Genomic DNA, 20,395 nt, shown 5'->3' on the forward strand with positions numbered 1-20,395 from the left:
CCTCCAGCAGGCTCTGGCAGGAGGGAAGGGCAGCCCATTTGTCAGGTAAAGAGGCCGAGGTGCAGGAGAGGCCAACTTGAGAACTCTGCTCTCTTGGCCCAGTGCCTGTTCCCATCTTTGATTCTTGTCTCCCTGAGACCACAAAGCTGCTCTGTCCCAAATTGTGGCTGGAATTAAAAAGACAGCAGGGCTGGAGATGAGCACTGGGGCTGGAACCTAGGGTGTCTGTGTTTGTTCCCAGATGTCTGTCCATCTCTCTTCAAATGGGGGCTTGAGGTGCCTGCTTAAAATGACAGCACTCTCAACCTTGCTGTTGGGGGTGGTATGTGGAATGGCCAAGGTTCTCCGGGCTCAGATGGCAGAGAGGCTCTTCAAGAGCCCCCGTACAGGGAGGGCCGGGCGGGCCCTGCATGCTGGGCAGAGTGAGAGGCGTCTTGGAAATAACTGTGTGCCCAGGGAGAAGCCAGGAACCTGCAGAGCAGTGCTGCTGGGTAGGGAAGGGGCGGAGTGTCCAGGCAAAGGCAGAACCAGGCCTGATCATAGGGCTCACTGCGTGTCAGAGGTGGTGTCACCCCCATTTTACAGATGACAAACGGAGACATAGGGAGTAACTAATGTGAGCAAAGTCCTAGAGCTTTATTCTCACGTGTGTTTGTTTTTAAGGAAGGAGTCTTCTCCACATTGACCAGTCATCAGCCAGCACAGTGCCGGGAGCTGAGGCTGTGTTGACAAGGGGCTGGTCCTTGGTTGAAGCAGGAAGCTTGGTGACCAGGGATGGGGAAGATAGTCCACACATAGCTTTGTCACCCTAACATGAACAGCTTGCACAGAACAGGAGGGGACATGGCATGGCCCTCGGGTGTTAGGAGGGGAGAAGGTCCTGTCTCTGTCCCCATCCTCACATTTCTTGGAGGGGCAACCTGAACCTAGGATGACTTCCCGGAGGTGAAGAGCTGGGAGGAATTAGATTAGCCAGAGGGAAAAGTGGCTTTCTTGGGGGACGGAAGTCCTTGGTTTTCAATTCATTTGTTTTTTTATTTCATCATCTTTCACCCCACTTGGGTCATGAGTCCCCAGGGCCTGAGGTAGCTGTTGGCGGTATTTATGGTTGCTGCCCCGGGGGGTGGCGGGGTTGCTGGGGAACCAGTCAGAAACCAGTCCCACACTCGGTGGTGTGATCCGTGGGACCAAGGGGATGGATGGGTGCGTTCACGTGTGTGAGAAGGAGAGGGTACAGACCGCCTCAGGGTGGGAGCAGCTCGGTGAGGGAACCATTCTCGAGAGTTGTCCGAGGGAGAAGGTGGGAAGGGCATCCGGCAGGGACCCAGCGTGTGTGCCGTGGGTTGCAGTCTGGGTCCTGGGAGACCTGTAGTGTCAGGGTTGCCGCACACGAGGCTGGGGGCAGTGCTCCTGGGGCTGGGAGTGTGGGGCTTAAGCTTTAGGGGCGTCACCCTCTTTAGTCTTTCGGAGTGCCCTGGCCAGGCTCTTGGCTGTTTGTCCTGTGGAACAGCGAGGGGGCCGGAAAGCTGTCCCCGCTCCGAAGCAGGAGGGGCACTCGGCCCTCAACTCACTTTCGATTTGTCCAGATCTCATCCCATTCAACGAGTGTTCCTCAGATTCTCTTCTTTTAAAATTCAGGGCACTTCGCTGTTCTACTGAGGTTTATGAATGTTTAAAAACTGCTTTGCGGTCCCCAAAGTAATTTGACAAGTCTGACAGCTATTGATTAAAAACCTGAAATTATTCAGGCTGCAGGATGACTTGGGGGATTAGATGGAAAGTTTTTTGTTTCTTCTCACTCTGTGTGCCCCTTGCCCTCCCACCCCCCGAAAAGACATAAGAGGTGGGAGGTAAATGTGTTCCCAAATGTTTTTTGAAAACTCCATTAGGCTGCGGAATGGCACTGGAGAGGGTGGGGATGGGGATCACCCCTCACGTCCCCCGTCTGGGCTCCAGCTCCGCGGCAGGCAGCAGTGAGGTGCCCTGGGAAGGCGCTGGAGGTGGTGGCAGCGGGGGGAGGCGGTGTGCTCTTTTGTGTCTGGTCCCTTGCACTCTTGGGTTGTCAACATGGTGGGGTTTCTGTGGCACCCTTGGAAGTGGCCTAGCGGGTGAGGCACTGCACCCCAGAGAGAGGAGGGAGCTGGTTTGGGGCTGCTATGCAGCAAGTCCAGGGGTCCGAGGGATGGGGTGGGGGGGCAGGGTTGTCCAGGACAGGAGCCCTCCTGGAAAGGTTTCTCATCTCCCTCTCTGTGAGAGCCTCCTGTGTGGCCTGGCCACACAGTGTGAGCTGAGTACCAGCACTGGCCCCCTGAGGGTGATGAAGCCCTTTGGCTCTCAGCATCCATTCTGCCCTGTGTCACCGGGCCGAGGCACTCCGTTCTCCTAGCCTGTTTCCTCTGCTGTCTTTTTTTTTTTTAAGAGTTTATTTATTTGACAGAGATCACAAGTAGGCAGAGAGGCAGGCAGAGAGAGAAGAGGAAGCAAGCTCACCACTGAGCAGAGAGCCTGACACCGGGCTCGATCCCAGGACCCTGGGATCATGACCTGAGCCGAAGGCAGAGGCTTTAACCCACTGAGCCACCCAGGTGCCCCTCCTCTGCTGTCTTAAAGCTTCCTTCATCAGATCCTTCAGATTAACTGGGGTATGTAGGGGGAAAGTTGCCCCATGAGGTAGGGCTCTGCGGACCTATTTGAGTTCATGTTCCCTGTTTCTGCTAGGGCGATGCTGCCTTTTGTGCGGGGCTATTGGGAGAAGGCTGTGCTGTGATGTGTGCACCTTAATAGGCATTCCTGTCCCACAGTTGGGTACACAGTAGGTGCTTATTAGTAAGTGGCTGTTAAGTCCAGGCAGCCACAGTGTTGATCATTAAATCAGCACCTATGGGGCACTTCTTAGGAGCCAGGCCTCGGGCTGCGCCATAGCCATAGCACACGATAAGCCTGTTGTTGTTGTAGTGGTGTAGACCTCCTTTGCCAGCTTGGCCCTGCGGCGTGGAAGGGAAGCACGGACTCCCAGGGGTCGGGTGAAGGCTGGAGACCAGCCCTGCCCAGCCCAGGGCTCAGCATGTGGATAGAGATGGGGTCACACTGGTTCCAGTGACTGCTAGGGCCTGTCCCCTGGCCTTGGATGAGAGAACCCCAGGCTGAGAGGGACCATGCTTCCAGGCCCTGTCATCCCAGGAAGACTTCCCAGGCAGGGCAGCCAGCCTCCTTGCCTTTTAAGGACAGGCTCTGTCTCCCCTGGGCCCTGGGAGCCGCTAGGCAGCTGCATTCTTCTCCCCTCTCCTGGGACCGCAGCTGGGCCAGGAGTAAGCACTGGCCTTCTCAGCATCGGGTTCCCAGGCCAACTGGGCAAGGCTGGGTGTGGGGAGATATGGCTCTGCTGGGTGTTCTGGGTGGGGTGCTGCCCTGTTTGTGTCCTGCTGCTCGATTCCCAGGACGTTGGCGCCCACACCCCGACTGTGCTCCAGTTTTGGAGGGCAGAGTTTTCCAGCACAGCTGTCTGGACCGCCTGGCTGTGACAGGCAGAAGTGAGTTTGGCATGTTCTGACCTGACTCCAGAGTCCACAGTTCCCGCCAGCCCTCAGGCGGGCACCTCCTCCATGGAGACCAACCTTCATCCAGGATTTCTACCCCTTCCAGGCCTGGTTGTGGTCGTGGGCAGCGGCAGCGGACCACACCAGCATGAGTGGGAGCCTGGGTCAGGGGATGCTGTGCTTGGGAGTCACAGGCACAGGGGCTAAAGTGGCCCCTCGAGGGGTCTACTGACCACCCGTTCCTTTCATTCAGGAAATTAAGGGCCTTTTTTTTTTTTTTTTTGAGGTATCCCAGAACATTTGGGTAGATGTAGTTTGTCCCCATTTTATAGATGGGGAAAATTGAGGCGTGGAGAAGGTGAAAAGACTAGAGTGGTCAGAGGAAAGGAACAGAAAATGGCCAGAGAAGTCCTTATCTCATCACCCCAAATGTCAGGAGCATCACCCACCTTGGAAAAAGCCTTCAGACAGACAGGTAGGTCCTGTGTTGGCCTTGCTCGTAGCTGCACCCCTGCACTCACAGTGGTATCTGGCACTCACCCGCACCATCTTACTTGATCCTTCTAACAGCCCTGTAGGGGAGGTAGGCCATTCTCCCTATTTATGGGTGCAGAAACTGAGGCCCGGAGAGTTGAATGACTTTCAAGTGATTGTGGTTGAGTGGTTTTTAAGGAATGGAGACTAACTTTGCCGCGGTGGCTGGGCACCATTGACACTAGGCCCTCCTACCCTCCTCCCTGTTCCCGGCTGTGAGTGGGGAGGGCGTGCATGCCTTTGCCCCGGGGCTCACTCCACCGCCTGCCTGCATAGCCTGGTGCCCAGCCGTCCTCCGGTAGGGCAGGCGTCCCCTCTGCGCATGCCTAAAGGGGCTACCAGCTCCTGCTTGCACACTCCCACAGATAGGGTGCTCACTCCTTTAAACCAAACCAGCCTGTGCCTGAGTAGTGACTGGCCTCTCCTGGTCCCAGCTCTGCCCTCTGGGGGCATGCAGGGCAGCTCCCTCTGCCCCTTTAAGACTTTGAAGGGAATTTTGAATCTCTCGTTTTCCAAGCTATATAACCTCTCAACTCACCCTGTCCGCTGGGAACATCCTCCCCTGTCAGAAAGGGCTTCTTAATTATCGCAAGTCTTGTTTTTGGGTCTCCTCCCTTCTTGAAATAATGGGGTATTTGCTAAACTTCTGTGTTAGTAACCTTTGAAGCAAAAAAAAGCTGGAGTTGAAAAACAGCTCGTGGGTTGGCTGGAAGGCTATCAGATAAGACTGTGGCCCCAGAGCTGGGACAATGTCCTCTTGTCCTGCTCCCTGGCCCTCACAATGAGCTGCGGTTGGGGCTTGGCTCTGTCTCCAGCCGTGGCTCCGCCCATGCCCGTGCCTGTGCCGGGCCCACGTTTCTTGGGCAGGGGCTGTCCCACCCTCACCAGCCCCCCTGGTTCTTCCCTCTGGACGTGGAATGAGTGGGTCATGGTGAGCAAGTCAGCTGGCCATGGCCCTCGGTGGCTCAGCTGGCTGTGGGGCGATGGAAGGTTGAACGAGGCACGGATGGAGCTAGCCTTAGACTCTGCTGAACGGGTTCAGATCTCACTTGGCTGCTCACCACCCATGCGATCTTGGGTGAGTTTCCCGGCCCTTCCGGGGTGCAACACCTCGGCCCTGGTGGGTTGTCCCGAGGAGACAGGTGGGAGAGCGGTACGGGATGTGGGTCTCAGCCGCGTGGCCTGGGCGTGAGCTCTGTCTGCCTGGGGACGCCAGGCGGCAGGCTGGTGGCAGCAGCATTTGGGCTGGGCTTCGACAGCTGAGAAAGAGAGAATTCGTTAGGCGGAGGAAATAGCATGGGCAAAGGGCCCCAAAGGGGGACGAATCAGGAGGAGAGTCTAGGTCACTTGTCGGGGTGTGGTGTGAGGGGAGATAGAGAAGGCGTTTCGGGGAGGGCTTCAGTGCCAGGTTAAGGCACAGTGACGTGTTTCTCTTCGGGATGTGAGGGGACAGCAGAGGGATGGGGGTCACGCTGCGTTGGGTGGAGGGGCCCATCTGGTAGGATGGTGCTGCTGTGGTCAGATGGAGAAGGCTGGTGGGAGGCCCCCCGCACTGCCCCCCAGGCCCTGGCCAAGACTGCTGAAGCGGAGGAGTCCAGGGCAGGTCTCCCTCCCCTGTGGCCCGTGGCACTCCCATCTGTGACCTGGGAACCGTGGTACCCTCCCCTTCTCAGGAAGTACGAGGATTCCATGCCATGGAGATAAAGGCCTGAGCAGACGGCCTCAGCTGAGGAGGGGACACGGGGCTTTTGGTCCTTGGGGTCTGATGATGGTCTAGAGAATCCATTGTGTCTAGGACTCAGAGACGTCTCAGAGGGTGGGGCAGTCGTGGGGGGTGTGGTCGTGGTGGGGTGTGGCCATGGAGGGTACGATGAGCCATCTGGCCTTGGGAGAGGTGGAGGGAGCTCCCCATAACTGGACAGTGCCAGAACAGGGGCATCTCTCAAATTCTGGGGGAGTCCTGGGGCGCTGCTCCTGGGACCTGACGTCAAGCAGACAACCACTGTGATCAACGCTTGGGTTGTCTTTGTCCCTTTTCCCAGTCACTGGGGTTGAGGTAACCCAACCAGCTCAGGGAGGATTGCTCCGATCCCAGCTGAGCTCCTCCCCCTTCCCAGAGCTTAGCTGACCTTGGCTGCTAGGATACTGTGGCTTTGGTCTGGGAACCCCAGGGGCCCAGAATCTTCTTTCTGAGACATATCCAGCCCTACCCACCAGGAGCCCCCAGCCAGACAGGAAGATGGTCTGTGACAGACCTTCCTAGCATAGCCTGATGACTGTCAGGGGTTGGGACCATTGCAAGGTTACTGTCTCCGGGAACTCTGGGAAGGCTTCACGGAGGAGGGTGTGCTGATGTTGAGTGTTGAATTTGGATAGGACGAGGGGACGACATATCCCTGGAGGCCTGCCTGAGGGAGCTGTGAGTCCTGGGGAAGAGCAGACCAGGGTGAGGGAGAGCAGGCAGAGGGACCCCAGCAAGCGGGGCTGGTACTGAATTCCATGCATTCCTGGCCGGGAACCCCTCTTCTGCTCCAGGCCCTGAGAATCGCCTCTCTCTGAAAATTCTCTTTATACACTTCAGTGTCTGCTTGTTTCTGTTGGATTTTGTTTGAAGCAAGGCCCTTCTTTTTCAGATAAAGAAGTGGCCCCCAGGGGGTTGAGGTATGGAGGTGACACTAGGAGGAAGACCAGCCCCTGGGCCTGCCCTCTCGGAGCAGGCTTGTCTCTCCCTGGTGAAGTGGGGGTGAGCTCAGTATTTGCTTCTCGGCCATGTGAGGTTTCAGCAAAGGGATATATGTAACATTTCCTGTGGGCACAGCCCAGAGCTGCCAGCTCTGCTCTGGTGAGGAGGGCCAGGCGCACGGAGCCCGCAGTCTGGACTGAGATCTGAGCCCAGTGCAGTCCCATGGCATCCCTGGCAGGGTTGTTGTGAGAATGAGCTCGGACCTGGGCTGCAGCAATGTGAAGGCTTTTGCTCCCTTTAGTGTGGTAGCTCTGGTCTCCAGGGACCACAGGAGGTCATTGGGGTAAGCCATCATGGGACAAATCTGGGCGCTGGAGGAGGCCATGCAGTGGGACTCTTGGGCCACCTTCTCTCTTACGCTAGCCGTGGAGTGGCAGGGAGGGACCTGATGTGGGGTTAGGGGTCACAGAGACCTGTACACAATGGCATCAGGCTCCAGACCCCTGTACCATACAAGGCAACCGTGGGCAGGGCTCCCAGACCAACCAGGGCCCCATTGCAGCAGGGGCCTTGGGCAGATCAGGTCACTGCTGCTCCCTGAGCCCCTTACCTTTCTGTAAATGGGTAGATGAATGTTGCTGGTGAAAGGGATGTAGAAGTGAGCAGCTGGGTGTCCTGCACCTGATGGAGGCGGGTGCTTCTGGGTGGAGTACCTCCCGGCAATGGAGTTGGGAGCAAGGCAGTAGCTGGCAGCTGGTCTCCTTTTCCGGAGCTTCTTAGGTCGGGAGACTGAGCCTCCTGCTGCCTGCTGGGAGCCTGGGCGGTCTGCGGTGCCCTCCACCCTTCTCCCTGCCTCGTTGGGCTTTTTGGGCAGTTTATAGGTGAGCTTTAGGTGAGCAAAACACCACCCTAAGATGCTGTTCGAAGGCAAAGGCAGGGCTGGGTGAAGGCATACTTTGACTCATTGATGGCACGGGCTGGTGTAGAGTATTAGGGGGTCCTGCAGGCCTAGGACAGGGCTGGCTTCCTGGATGAGGTGGTTCCTAAGCCATTTGGTGATACTTCTGGTTTCAGGAAGTGACCAAGTGACAATTTTTCCTTCCCAAGCCCTAGTCATTTTATCAGCCACCACCAGGGACACACTCAGCCTCTGCCAGGACCTTTCACCCTGGCGGGGTCACAGCAGAACAGCTCCCTCTGGGCCTCTTGTGACCCTTTTCTCTCCCACCAGGAGCCTTTTGGGGAGGAGGGGAACAGGTGGACTCAGGCTGAGTGGGAAGGATATGTGTCTGCCTGCGAATCAGGAGCCCCGCCCCTCTGGTTCTGTCCCTACCCAATGGGGCAGCACTTTGAGCCTGGCCCTTTCCTGTGCAGAAACAGACTGGCACACCTCGGAGTAGCTACTGGCTGGCCCAGGTGTGGCCTCTGCTCCAGTCCCCCAGCCTAGAGAAGCCCCCGGGAGGTTGGGAGGGTCACGGCTGCCCAGCTGCAGCCAGGTTGCCCTAGCTGTGAGTTTGCCCACCGCCTCTGTTCAGCCAGGAACCTTCTCAAGGAGGCCTGGGCCAGCTGGGGCGTATTTATGGAGCAGGATGATGAGGAAGGAAGAGGAGGGTTCTGCAGCCATAGGTTCCAGGCTCTGGCTGCTTTGAGGTCTGACCTGGACTGCGGGGCTCCTGGGCTATAAAACCAGAGCCCCCTAGCTCTCCCTGGGTAGGACCAGTCTGTTGAACCGTGACTCCCTTTGCACTTCCTGGGTCCATACTCCGCCCTCCCAGCATCCTTACCTGGCAGGAGTTTCCAGGCTGGGTCAGAAAGCAGCTTGATCCTGGCCTGCCGGCTGGGTTTCTAGTCCCAGACAGCAAGTGTAGGCGTGGTGGGTCCCAGCCCTTCCTGGGTGGGGTGACTTTTCCTGCCTCTGGGGCAGGGCCTCTCTTGCACTGAGCTGTGAAGCCCCATCCTGGGAGGGAGGCCTGGAGTCTGCCCCATGTGGTGGACAGCCCAGGGTGGCCTATTGCAGCTGCAGGGACTACAAACCTACCCCCAGCCCAGGCCAGTGCTGTGATGAGGGTGGGGAACGGGCCACTGGAGCAGGACCTGGGGAACTGGTTAAGGGCAGGTGGTGTGGTGGGCCACTGTGCATGTTTGGGAAAGCCACTTCCCAGGGACAGGGTGCCAGAGAAGCGGAGCCAGTGTAGCTGTGTATGCTACTGGCCTGGAGTCTCGCTAGGCTCTACGTGTGAGCTCACAGGCTCTAACCTGACCTCAGCCTGCCCCACAGCTTCCCTCTGGTCTGCGCATTCCCCTTGGGCTCTCAGGAGTCCTACGTGAACGCATCTGTTCAGCTTGAGTGATCTGAGCCTTACCCTGTGCCAGCTTCATGCTGGGCATGGTGGGGAGCAGTTGCAGGGAGGCTCACTGGGTCTCTTGGGTCAAGCTCTGGGGCTCCCTAGGGCTGGGGTCCCACTTCGGGCTCTGACTCCCATGGAGTGCCTAGCACAGGACTCCATGTTAGAGAAGGCTGCTGCCATGGACATGGAGAGTCTAGAGGGTGGAGAGTGGCTTCTTGAAGCCTGTGAAGCCTCTGGGCAGGGCCTGTTGGCTCATCTCTGGATTCCTGAGCCCCCACATTGTGGGCCTCAGTTCCCCCTTACCTCCAATGGTCGTAGAGATAAGGGCTACAGCATTGTGACCTGTGGGAAGTGTCTGGTGTCCCTGCCAGATCTTCCTGCCTGAGGTGGGATCTTTGCTGAGACAGGGAGAGAATGATAGCTTGGGCCTTGGGCCATTAGAGGCCAGGAGCTGAAAGGCAGAAGTTGTTGGGGGAAGGAAGTCTGGGTGGGCTAAGCCCAGGGTGGGTTCTGTGCTGGTTGCAGGGGTGTGGGCTATGGACAACAGTAGGAGCAAGGCTTGCCCAGCTTCCATGCCAGGGGAGGGCTTGGCAGGCCTGCTAGTCCTCAGGTCCCAGCTGTGGGAGGGGGCTGCGGTAGGGCTCTGCTCTGTGCCATTGGCTCTGGAAGGGACATTCACCTCTCTGAGGACTCCACCAAGCTCTGGTACATGTGCCATCTGAGGTGCTTTCCATGTGATATGCTGAGGAAACCTAGGCTCAGAGAGGGGAATTGACTTCCTCAGGGCCACACAGTAAGTAAGCAGTGTGCACAGGTCTCTCAGAGCCCATCCTGGTCTGGGCTCCATTTGGGCACCAGGTGGCCCTCTACCTCTGCTCTTTGTGTCCACATGGGGCCCACTGACCCTGGCCTTGGGCCCAAGCTCCAGTACATGGGCCCTGTCCGAGTTTCAGTATCTCAGGGACCGAGCAGAGACTGCTGCATCCTTCCTGGTTTGAGCCTCGTGTCCTTGTATGTAGCTGGGGAGAGGCGGAAGTCCTGTTGCTGTCCTCCCTGAGCTGCTGCGCGGACTGTGATGCTCTCTGTGAAAGGGCTCTGTTGACAATGACGTTCTGGACAAATGGCTGACTCCGTAGGTCTTGGAGGAAGACCAGGGCCAAGGAAAGGAAGGTGGGGAAGGTTGCCTGGGTGCTGTGAGTCTCCAAGGCCAGGACCCTGCCCCAGACCCGGTGCTGATGTTCAGCTCCTGCGTGGTGGCCTCATCCTCAGCAGTTTGCTCCCTGAGAGGCTGAGCCACTTCCCCAGAGTCCCCCAGTGGGGAAGAGGGCCTGGTGGGTCCCTGTAACTCCAGGACTGTAATGCCCCTTCTTGGGAGGAGTGATTGCCTCTAGCTGGGAGGTCTGGGCAGACTTCCTGGAGAAAGGGGGAAGGGAGGGGCGTGGCAGGCTGGGCCTGATGCAAGAGCCACCCCCGCCCCCCCCCCCCCCCCAGGTCCCATCTGATGCCCAGGCTGAAGGAGTCTCGCTCCCACGAGTCCCTGCTCAGCCCCAGCAACGCGGTGGAAGCGCTGGACCTCAGCATGGAGGAGGAGGTGGTCATCAAGCCGGTGCACAGCAGCATCCTAGGCCAGGACTACTGCTTCGAGGTGGGTCCCCCTGCATGGGTGGGGTGGGGCATGGGTGTCCTCTCTTGGTCAGGCCGGTTTGCATCCAGACACTCTCTGGATTGCTTTGGGGCAAGGCTGGAAATCTCATAGCTTTTGGCCCCTAAGAAACCAGAAACAGGGTGCTTGTTTCTGCTCCGTGGGCTCCTTGAAAATGGGCCAGCACTGTCCTCCATGTGCAGGGCACAAGGTCCCAGTGGGTGAGGGAGAGAAAGCCTGTATAGAATCGCTTAAGCCCCAGAGCCTGCTCACTCCTCAGAAACCCCCCAAACGCATTGTGGGGTAGGAGAGGCCATTGCCTTTTGGGGCTTTGTCTCCCCTTGTGCATAATGAGAGCCAGAGCCTTTCTTCTTCTAGCTTTCTGTGACCCAAGGTTTGAGAGCAGAGGGACAGCCACCCAACATATGCAGGGTGTGCAAGGCTGTGACCTGCGCAGTCCATCACTGTAGATGGGGAAGCCGAGGCCCAGAGTGATCAAGAAGATGTCAGCCGTCACACGGCAGCCCGAGGCCAAACCAGGGCCAGGGTAGCTAATGTTGCAGGTGTCCTGGGAGTTCCTAATAGCTTCTCCAATTATTCGTATTCTCTTCCCACCTCTGTTTCTGGGAGGCTTCCCACCCCTAACAATCTTGCATGATTAGGGGAGCTCTCTGATAGAGGAATGAGCCTGGTAATGAAAATCAGCTACTCAGGGACAACCTCCAAGCGCTCCTGCCCTGGGGAAAGAACGGAGTGCAGCCTGGCACCTGCTGCGCGCTCTGTGCTCACTGGGTGCCACCTCTTGCTCCAGGCTCCTGGTCCAGCGGGCTCTGATGTCTTTGCTTGGGATAGACTGAAGTTGATGCCTGTCGGCTTGTCCACAGCAGGGGGTGCTGTTTTGTGCAGGCCCTTGAGTGGCTGGATGAGGACTCTGCTTTCCCCCTGTAGAGCCCTAGGCCTGGTGCTGGGGACAGCAGGAACAGAGTAGGAGCTGCTTGGGTTAGGTCCCCTCATCTGGAGGAGACCGAAGGATGAGGAAGACAGGGGAGGGGAACGGTTTCAGACAGAAACACCCCAGGGCCCAGCAGGCCTAGATAGCCCAATTCTTTTTTTTCTTTTTTTAAAGATTTTATTTATTTATTTGACAGAGAGAGAGATCACAAGCAGGCAGAGAGGCAGGCAGAGAGAGGTGGGGAAGCAGGCTCCCTGCTGAGCAGAGAGCCCGATGCGGGGCTCGATCCCAGGACCCTGAGATCATGACCTGAGCCAAAGGCAGAGGCTTAACCCTCTGAGCCACCCAGGCACCCCTAGATAGCCCAATTCTTATTTCTCCAGTGTGGGCCCCAAAATGCTAAGTTTCTGTGACCATCACTGTTGTCACTGCCACTTGGGAAAAGAACTGTCAGAAGGCATCAACTGAGGACTTAGGTGATCCTTTGTGTTCACCGGTGGTTGTCTCCTTGGTGCCTGTGGTTTTACCTATAGAGGGAGGTTCTGGGTAAGCATTGCCCTCTGACCTGGACAGGGGGCCCCTCACCTTCTCTCCTGCCATCTCTGGGGGAGAGACTGGAGCCAGAAAGATGCTTTCCTATGGACAAGGGTGCTGAGACAAGGGTGGGGAGCCGGGGCCAGGCACCAACTGGTATAGGCTTGGGCTGTCCTGCTGTTGCTGACCTGCTCTGGGACCTTGGGTCTCAGCGAGTCACCTGCAAACGAGGTCTTTGTGAGCCTTGTTCTGCCTCCTCTCTGTGGCTGTGGCGCAGACCCGGCAGCTGAAGTCCCCAGAGCCCAGAGGTCTTCCGTCATACCAGCCTTGCTGTGCTCCCCTCCTGTGACACTATCCTGCCCGTCCCTCAGGTGACGACATCGTCGGGAAGCAAGTGCTTCTCCTGCCGATCGGCAGCCGAGCGGGATAAGTGGATGGAGAACCTCCGGCGAGCGGTACACCCCAACAAGGTAAGCCTAGACCCAGACCACACACAGACTCTGGCAAGGAGGACGGAATAGGGTTCTCTGGTGTAGGCCGTGATGGGGGGTGGAGGCGGCGCCCGAGTGGGCAGTGGTGTTGGCCCCTGAAGTAGGAGCTCCATTTGGCCAGGCTGACGCGGGCCAGAGGACGGAGTATGGGGCCATTAAGGACTTGGGTGCTGGTGCCCTGCTGCCTGAATTTCCTGTCCCCACCCTGCCCCCTAACCATGCATATGGCTGGTTCCATATGCATCCAGTTCCAGCTTGGACGGCTGTTCCTTCAGAGGAGCACCACTGGCCTAGGCTGGTGGGCCCCCAGCTCCTCCCATCAGATTCATGGATCCCTCTCCTATAACTGGCCACTTCTGTGCCTGCTTCCATGGCCTGCCTGCAGGGCCTGGGCAGAGTCCTGGTCGCCGTGACCTCACTAAAGAAGGGGACTTAGCAGCGGTCACCTCTAAGTGACTTTACAGACTTTACAGACCAGCAAATGCAGAAGAGCTGGGAAATGGCACAGTTTTCTGCCTTGTGCTGCCCTCTTACTTGGCCTGTCACTCCATTTTGTTCCCATTTCACAGAAAAGGGACCCGAGGCTTAGCTTAAGTCACGGGCTTAAGGTCAGTGGGCTAGCGCAAGGCAGAGCAGAGACCCAGCCCCTTGTCCGCCAGACTCCAGAGCTGTCCCTGCCTCCTCCCGATCCCATGTCGGGGCTGGGCCCCTCCCGGGTCTGAGAGCTCTCCGCAGCCCCCACAGTGAGCGTGGCCCCCTTGTACATGTGCAGGACAACAGCCGGCGTGTGGAGCACATCCTGAAGCTGTGGGTGATTGAGGCCAAGGACCTGCCGGCCAAGAAGAAGTACCTGTGCGAGTTGTGCCTGGACGACGTGCTCTACGCCCGCACCACGGGCAAGCTCAAGACCGACAATGTCTTCTGGGGGGAGCACTTTGAGTTCCACAACCTGCCGCCCCTGCGCACTGTCACCGTCCACCTGTACCGGGAGACGGACAAGAAGAAGAAGAAGGAGCGCAACAGTTACCTGGGCCTGGTGAGCCTGCCGGCTGCCTCCGTGGCCGGGCGACAGTTTGTGGAGAAGTGGTACCCGGTGGTGACGCCCAACCCCAAGGGTGGCAAGGGCCCCGGGCCCATGATCCGCATCAAGGCGCGCTACCAGACCATCACCATCCTGCCCATGGAGATGTACAAGGAGTTTGCCGAGCACATCACCAACCACTACCTGGGGCTCTGTGCGGCCCTCGAGCCAATCCTCAGTGCCAAGACTAAGGAGGAGATGGCATCGGCCCTGGTGCACATTCTGCAGAGCACGGGCAAGGTCAAGGTGCGTGTGTGGGCACAGGTGGGTCTTTGCACATTGTGCGGCCCACAGGGAGGCCTGGTGGTGCGTACTAGGTTACCCACTGTCCCCCGTGTCCGAGTCACGGTGTTTAGCTCTCACAGAGGCACCATCACAGCCAGGTGGGCCCCTTAAGCCCCAGAGTTGCGTCACAGAATGGGGGCCTTTGTGTCCCTCCTCCACGGTTGGTTGGTAATGCACGCATGGAGCCGAGGGATGGGGTCGCGGCGTAGAGCGAAGGAGCAGGTTTGAGGGGCCTCTCCGCGGCCCTCGAGGGCTGGCTTCTCCTAGACACACATCCAGTGAGGGATGACATCCCCGACGTGTGACAGCTTGTCCTAGCCCCCAGCCTCCCCCTCCCACGTAAGACACACAGGCTCACAGCCAGGCTCACATACACGGTGCACACAGTGCCTGTGCCGTTCAGCAGTCAGCCTGCTATGGTGACAGCTGTTCCTGGCCGCACAGCCCACGGAACGGGGATTGTCCCAGAGCCATCCGACAGGCCCTCCTGTAGGGTTGGAGGGCCCCATCTCTCTGCCTGCTCCCCGCTTTCATCTTCCAGGCTGCACTCAGCCCCTCGCACCTGACTGGAGACAAGTAGGCTCTTTCAGGAAGGCCCCCACTGCCCAGCTGCCCAGCACAGTGGAGCGTGGTTCTGTGGGCTTCAGAGGTGGACCCCTACCCCTCCACCCTGCCCTTTCCGTTGGTGGAGAGCTACCTGAAGGGGGTTCAGTGGAGAAGGACTGGACAGTGCGGAAGGCCGCGGGTGCTGGCCCGTGTCATAGGAGAATAAAACATGAATGTCTTATCCACATTTACGAAGTAAAAAGAAGGAGCTGGGCCTCTGTGCTCTGGACATGGTGTGGTTTGAGAGCCAAGTGGCCTGTGATGGAGGTGAGGGACCGCCATGTGTCAAGGTCCTGAGTCCTCACAGTCTGGGACAGGGGTAGATGTGGGGTGGGGGCCCAGGCTCATAACTCCCATCAGGGCCCCTTATTCCCTTACCTGTTCCCAGAAGTCTTTGGCCCCCTTTGGGCCCTCTAGAGCCCCCCACCTATTGGACTGGTGGCCCCCCTCAAGGAGAGGGACTTCCTCAGCATGGTCTATGTGCGGGGAGGGAGTGCTGAGTTTCCTCCCCCCCCCAGCCTTTGGACCTGACTAGGCTGGACAGGCTCTGGTCAGTGTTGGTAGGCTGCTGGGAAACCGAATGAACTGAGGGAGCCCCTAGCCCCCAGAGAGGGAGTGAGCGAGGCCTCTTCTGCTGCTGTGTCTGTTCTTTCAAGACCCGACCGCAAGGGCTGGGCTGGGCTGGCCTGGCAATCCGACTTCCTTCTGCGGTGACCTTTGTTTATAAGGCTTGTGGTCCCCACCGTGGAGGGAGTTGGACGCCCGGCTCTAGCTGCCCTCAGTGGGCCTGGGGGATCATTAGAACCATGGAAAGTAACTTGAGCTGGGGTGATGTGCCTGTGAGCTTCTTCTCTCTGAACACTTGGGAACTAATGGGGCATTCTGGGGGAGAAGCAGAGTGTCTAATAAGGGCCCTGCAATCCTGAGATAAAGGTTGTGGGAGTGGGCATCTCAGCACCTTTCTGCCCTCTCCCCAGGCTCTGCCCTCCAGGGCGGTGACTTTGTAGATTTCCTGCCCTTGGACTCCAGGGTTTCTCCCTGCCATCCCCACTCCAGATCTGGCCCAGGTAGCTGTGTGTGGACTTGGACAGGTCACTTTACTATTCTGTGCCTGTTTCCCTTCATTGGGTTTTAGCTCTAAAGAGAGCTTCTCGTCCCAGCCTGGGCCTCGCGCCCACCCCAGGAGTTGAGGAAGACCTGTGACCGGGAGCCAGAGCCCAGTGGAGCTGCAAGGCCCCATGGCAGTACTTGCCTCTGCTTCTGTGTCCTCAGAGAAGGGGGCCCTCCATCTCATCCGTAGGGCAGGAAGGGGTACTTGGGCTGTGTGATACCCAGAGAGGCATCAGCCACTCCCCCTCTCCCCCTTTGGCCGGTAGGTCTCCTCCACCTAGAACTGATTTCTCTATTTCAGGGGCCACTTGTGATTTCAAAGGGCCCAAAGCGGTGCGTATTAGTGTGAGGGATTTCCAGGGCACCAGAAACCCTGGCCCATGCTGGCTGCCTTGCCACCTCTGTCTCCCTCCGCTAGGTCTCTGATTCCCTCTCTTCCCCTCCCCCAGGTCACAGGGTTGGCTGAGGGCTTGAGGAGGCAGGGGCTCCCAAGGGAGGCAGGCTCACCGTACCTCATCTTCGCAGTCAGGAGAGAGGGCATAGGCTCAGGCTCCTTCCAGGGTCGCCCTGTGACACTGTGTAGGGGACCTGTAGTATCCTCAGGTTCATAGCTGCCTTCCAGAAGCCTGGGACCCACAGCGGTGAGGGGCTGCCTCACCACTCAAGCCGAGGACTGTGTTCTCGCCATCTGAGCCCTGGTCCACGGCCTTCCAGGGCGTCTGGACAGCTTCCCCCGTGGGGCGGCACAAAACAAGTCTGTCTGGTGTGGGAGACCCTGCCAGAGTCATGGGCAGGAGGATCGTGGCGGCTGTTAATACAGTGGAGGGAGGTGGCCTATGTGTCCTCTTCAGCGCTGTTGGCGACGGGAAGGGAGATCTGCTCCAGTCTCCTGGCCAGGCCTGGTCAGGGTTTGAGTCAGGCGGGGCTGACCACAGTGCAGTTGGCTCCGGGATCCATGTGGCAGCTGGACCCAGCTCTCATGTTACCTCCTCCAGGTGTCTACCCTCCATGGGCCGCCCATGCTCACCCGCCCGAGGCTCTCGGAGGTGGGCACCACAGCGGCCAGCTGCAAGGAGGGGGTCCTTCTGGCTGGGGAGTGGGGGTGGGGATCCTTGGGTCCTGCGATTCGGGCCTGCTCACATCCGCTCTTCTCACCTGCCTTCCCAGGACTTCCTGACCGACCTGATGATGTCAGAGGTAGACCGCTGCGGGGACAATGAACACCTTATTTTCCGGGAGAACACCCTGGCCACTAAGGCCATCGAGGAGTACCTCAAGCTGGTGGGCCAGAAGTACCTGCAGGACGCGCTAGGTAGGGAGCATGCAGGCTAGCTGCGGGCGGTGGGAGGCCCGCCCTCGCCAGTCCTTACGCCCTCTCGCTGCCTCCTGCCCCAGGTGAGTTCATCAAAGCACTGTATGAGTCGGACGAGAACTGCGAAGTAGACCCGAGCAAGTGCTCGGCCGCCGACCTCCCTGAGCACCAGGGCAACCTCAAGATGTGCTGCGAGCTGGCCTTCTGCAAGATCATCAACTCCTACTGGTCAGTGCCGCCGGCGCCCCTGGCCCTGCTCCTGTCAGTGTGTCCACAGGGTGCTGGGCAAGGCCCTCGGGCTCCATCCTCCATGACTCCTACATGATAGAGCGGAGGGTTGATGAGGGCACTGGTGGCCCAGCTGTAGCCTCACGTAGCTCCCAAGTAGTGGCTCTGGGAGGGGACCTCCCTCCTGCCTGGCCCCCTGTCCTGGTCCTTGGTGGGCTCTCCGATGTAGAAGAGGGTCCCAGAATCTGTGCAGGACACGGGGTGGAGAATCGATGGGGCAGCGCGTCACTGAGTCTCTTAGCGGGCCCCGTCCGTGGGCCGGCCGCTGTCGCAGGTGTCAGAGCCGCAGCGCGGGGAGCGAGGTGGGTAAGGCCCTGTCCAGGCACCCTCCAGGGCCAGGCAGATGGCTTCATGCGAGGCCTCTCCACTGTCCACAGGGTTGCCGCCACCACCTGTCCCCCGCGCCATACCTCACTCCTTTCTTGGGCAGGACCTCCCTCCCCCGCCGCAGCCCCACCACCACATGCCACCTCCCTTCCTGTTTTAAGGCCTTATGCCTGCCTCCCCTCAGCGGCCCCCCTTCATGGTATCAAACATGGTTGTCTCACCCCTCCTGGGCACTTCTGTCAGAGGGAGATTGTGCCTGTGTCCAGATCTTTCCTGCATATACTTGGAACTCCCTGGGGTAGTTTGATCCGCCAGCTCAGGGCTGGACCTAGGAGGGCCCAGGAATGGCTTGCTGCTCCTGAAAGACTAGCAGAGATAGGCCTGCTCGGTGAGTGAGAGCCGCGGGCAGGGAGCAGAGGGAACAGCCAGAGACCGCAGAATGGATGTTTCCCTACTATGTCCTCTGCCCCTGGGCTGCACAGGGTACCCACCTAGGGTCAGCCTGGCCCCCTGGGCTGGGCCAGAAGTGATCACGGGACCTGGTGGTAGAGACACAGCCCTGAACGCTTTGGGAACATACCTCCCGCCCTTGGGCTGGGCTGTGCTTTCACCCTCCGGCACCTTCCCAGGGTAGACTGGGTGTGGGACACAGGGAAACACCCGTGGACAATTTCCCATTTCCTCTTTCTGACATTTGTCAGACGCCCAGAGGCACCCTTCTGGACAGGCCTTCCACAGATATCATTGCTCCACAGCCGCCCCCTGCCTGGTCTTGGTCAGGCATTTCGAGGGCCAGGACTAAGGATCCTTGGCCTGCTCCCCTGTCGCTGTCTCTCCAGCATGCTTTTGCCGGTTCAGCCTCATTCACTGTGGAGAGCCTGCTGGGCAGGTGCTGGGCTTGTTGGGCAAAAGCCTTGTGAGTTGATTAAGGCTTCCTACGGCCTTGAGATGGTCCTTGAGATGGTCGTGTGAACTTGGCAGGGCAGGCCCTATTCTCATTGTAAGAGTGAGGGAACTGAAGGTCAGGGAGGGCTGGGCACTTGCTCAGAACACCCTGAGCCAGCGACAGAGCTAGCAATGGAGCCAGTGACAGAGCCAGTGATGGAGCCAGGCGTAGAGTCTACGCAGGGCTGGGCCTGGTCTTTCCTGGGGTGGGAAGCATCTCTTTTCTGGGTAAAGGTTAGGGAAACCACTTCAAGATTGGCCAGTGGGGCCTGACTGGAGCAGGCAGTGGATGCTCAGCAGAGAGAGCCCCCAGCTGGGTGCTAGGAACCCTGTCCATCCCCACTGGCCCCCCATGGGTGGGTGGGGGTGCACTCCCTCCATTTGCCTTCCCGCCGAGAAAGGGGAAAGCTGTCTTCTCATCCCATCTTGATCATTCTGAGCTCTGCTGAGGCCGTCCAATTCCTGCACATGATTCAAGCGAAGGGAGTGAGTCTCAGCAGCCAGTGATGGCTTTAGGGAGCAGTAACCGGTTCCAGTTGTGTTCTCCTCCCTGTGCCTCGTGCCTGGTGTTGGAAGCGGAGAGTGAAGCCCCGGGGCAGGCTAGCCACTGCCACTGGTTCTTGTTGGGACAGAGACCTGGCCTTTCTGTGCCCGTGCCCCTCCCCTCTTGGCCCCTTTGTGGAGAGTCTACCGCCCTGCCTGGAGCTCAACTGTCCTGCTCCTTCCACCAAGCTTTCCCTTGGCCCTCGCTGCGCCATGCTCCCCTGTGCTGGCTAGCTCCCCCGCAGCCCACCTCCCCCGCTCCCAGGCCCAGAACTGGGTCCCTGCTGTGCACCCTCCTGCCCTGGCACCCTGCCCGATGACTGGCCCCCCGTCCTCTGTCCCCTCAGTGTCTTCCCACGGGAGCTGAAAGAGGTGTTTGCCTCGTGGCGGCAGGAGTGTAGCAGCCGCGGCCGGCCTGACATCAGCGAGCGGCTCATCAGTGCCTCCCTGTTCCTGCGCTTCCTCTGCCCGGCCATCATGTCGCCCTCACTCTTCAACCTGCTGCAGGAGTACCCTGACGACCGCACCGCCCGCACCCTCACCCTCATCGCCAAGGTCACCCAGAACCTGGCCAACTTCGCCAAGTGAGTGCCGGGCGCCCCTCGGGACGGAGTCTGGGCGCCGGCTGGAGCCGCCGGGATGAGTTGGAGTTGGGTGGTGCACAGTCCCCATGTATGGCCCCGCTGTCCTCAGTTCTTCCTGTCCCCGTTGTTCACAACAAAATCTCCACCCCTCATCCTCCCCCTACAGAAAGTACATGGCATTTGGGTACGTTTCCTTCATTTTTCAAAGGTGAGAAGAGGAGATATTTTTTCCTTCTGCTTTTTTGAATTAACATTTTATCATAAGGATTATCCCGTGTACTTAACATTCATAAGCCTCATTTTGCAATGAATGACTAATATGCCTTCCAGGGAGAATGGCCCGTGTTTCCGTAACCCGCCTGGCCGGCTGGGCTCTCAGGTTGTTACAGACTGCCCTTGTTTGATGCCGTGAAGGAGGTCTTTGCTCAGAAAGCACTTCAGTGTTCTTAGCTGTCCCTTGGAGCCAGTGGGTGGAAACGGAAGGGCTCGTTTGCAGTGTGGATGGGGCCCTATGTAGGCATCTCTGTGCGGGGCTCTGAGTCACATCTGGCCCCAGCCTGCCGGACCCATGCTTCCCCAGGGAGAGGGATGTGG

General features: G+C 58.7%; 1 protein-coding gene across 11 annotated transcripts in view; it reads left to right on the forward strand.

Annotated features, from left to right (window-relative positions):
* DAB2IP (DAB2 interacting protein) overlaps positions 1 to 20,395 on the forward strand; it is a 188,514-nt gene that overhangs the window by 150,365 nt on the left and 17,754 nt on the right. For 9 of the 11 annotated variants that reach the window (XM_047699366.1, XM_047699364.1, XM_047699374.1 and 6 more), the window contains 6 exons: positions 10,593 to 10,746; positions 12,601 to 12,699; positions 13,493 to 14,047; positions 16,970 to 17,114; positions 17,198 to 17,342; positions 19,565 to 19,801. In XM_047699366.1, coding sequence (XP_047555322.1) covers positions 10,593 to 10,746; positions 12,601 to 12,699; positions 13,493 to 14,047; positions 16,970 to 17,114; positions 17,198 to 17,342; positions 19,565 to 19,801 — 1,335 coding nt within the window. Of the gene's footprint in view, positions 1 to 3,988; positions 4,012 to 4,985; positions 5,149 to 10,592; positions 10,747 to 12,600; positions 12,700 to 13,492; positions 14,048 to 16,969; positions 17,115 to 17,197; positions 17,343 to 19,564; positions 19,802 to 20,395 lie in introns of those variants that run through there. The other 2 variants (XM_047699373.1, XM_047699372.1) reach the window with 2 other exon arrangements.

Source organism: Lutra lutra, chromosome 13 (genome assembly GCF_902655055.1).
Source record: "Lutra lutra chromosome 13, mLutLut1.2, whole genome shotgun sequence".
Classification (NCBI taxonomy): domain Eukaryota; kingdom Metazoa; phylum Chordata; class Mammalia; order Carnivora; family Mustelidae; genus Lutra; species Lutra lutra.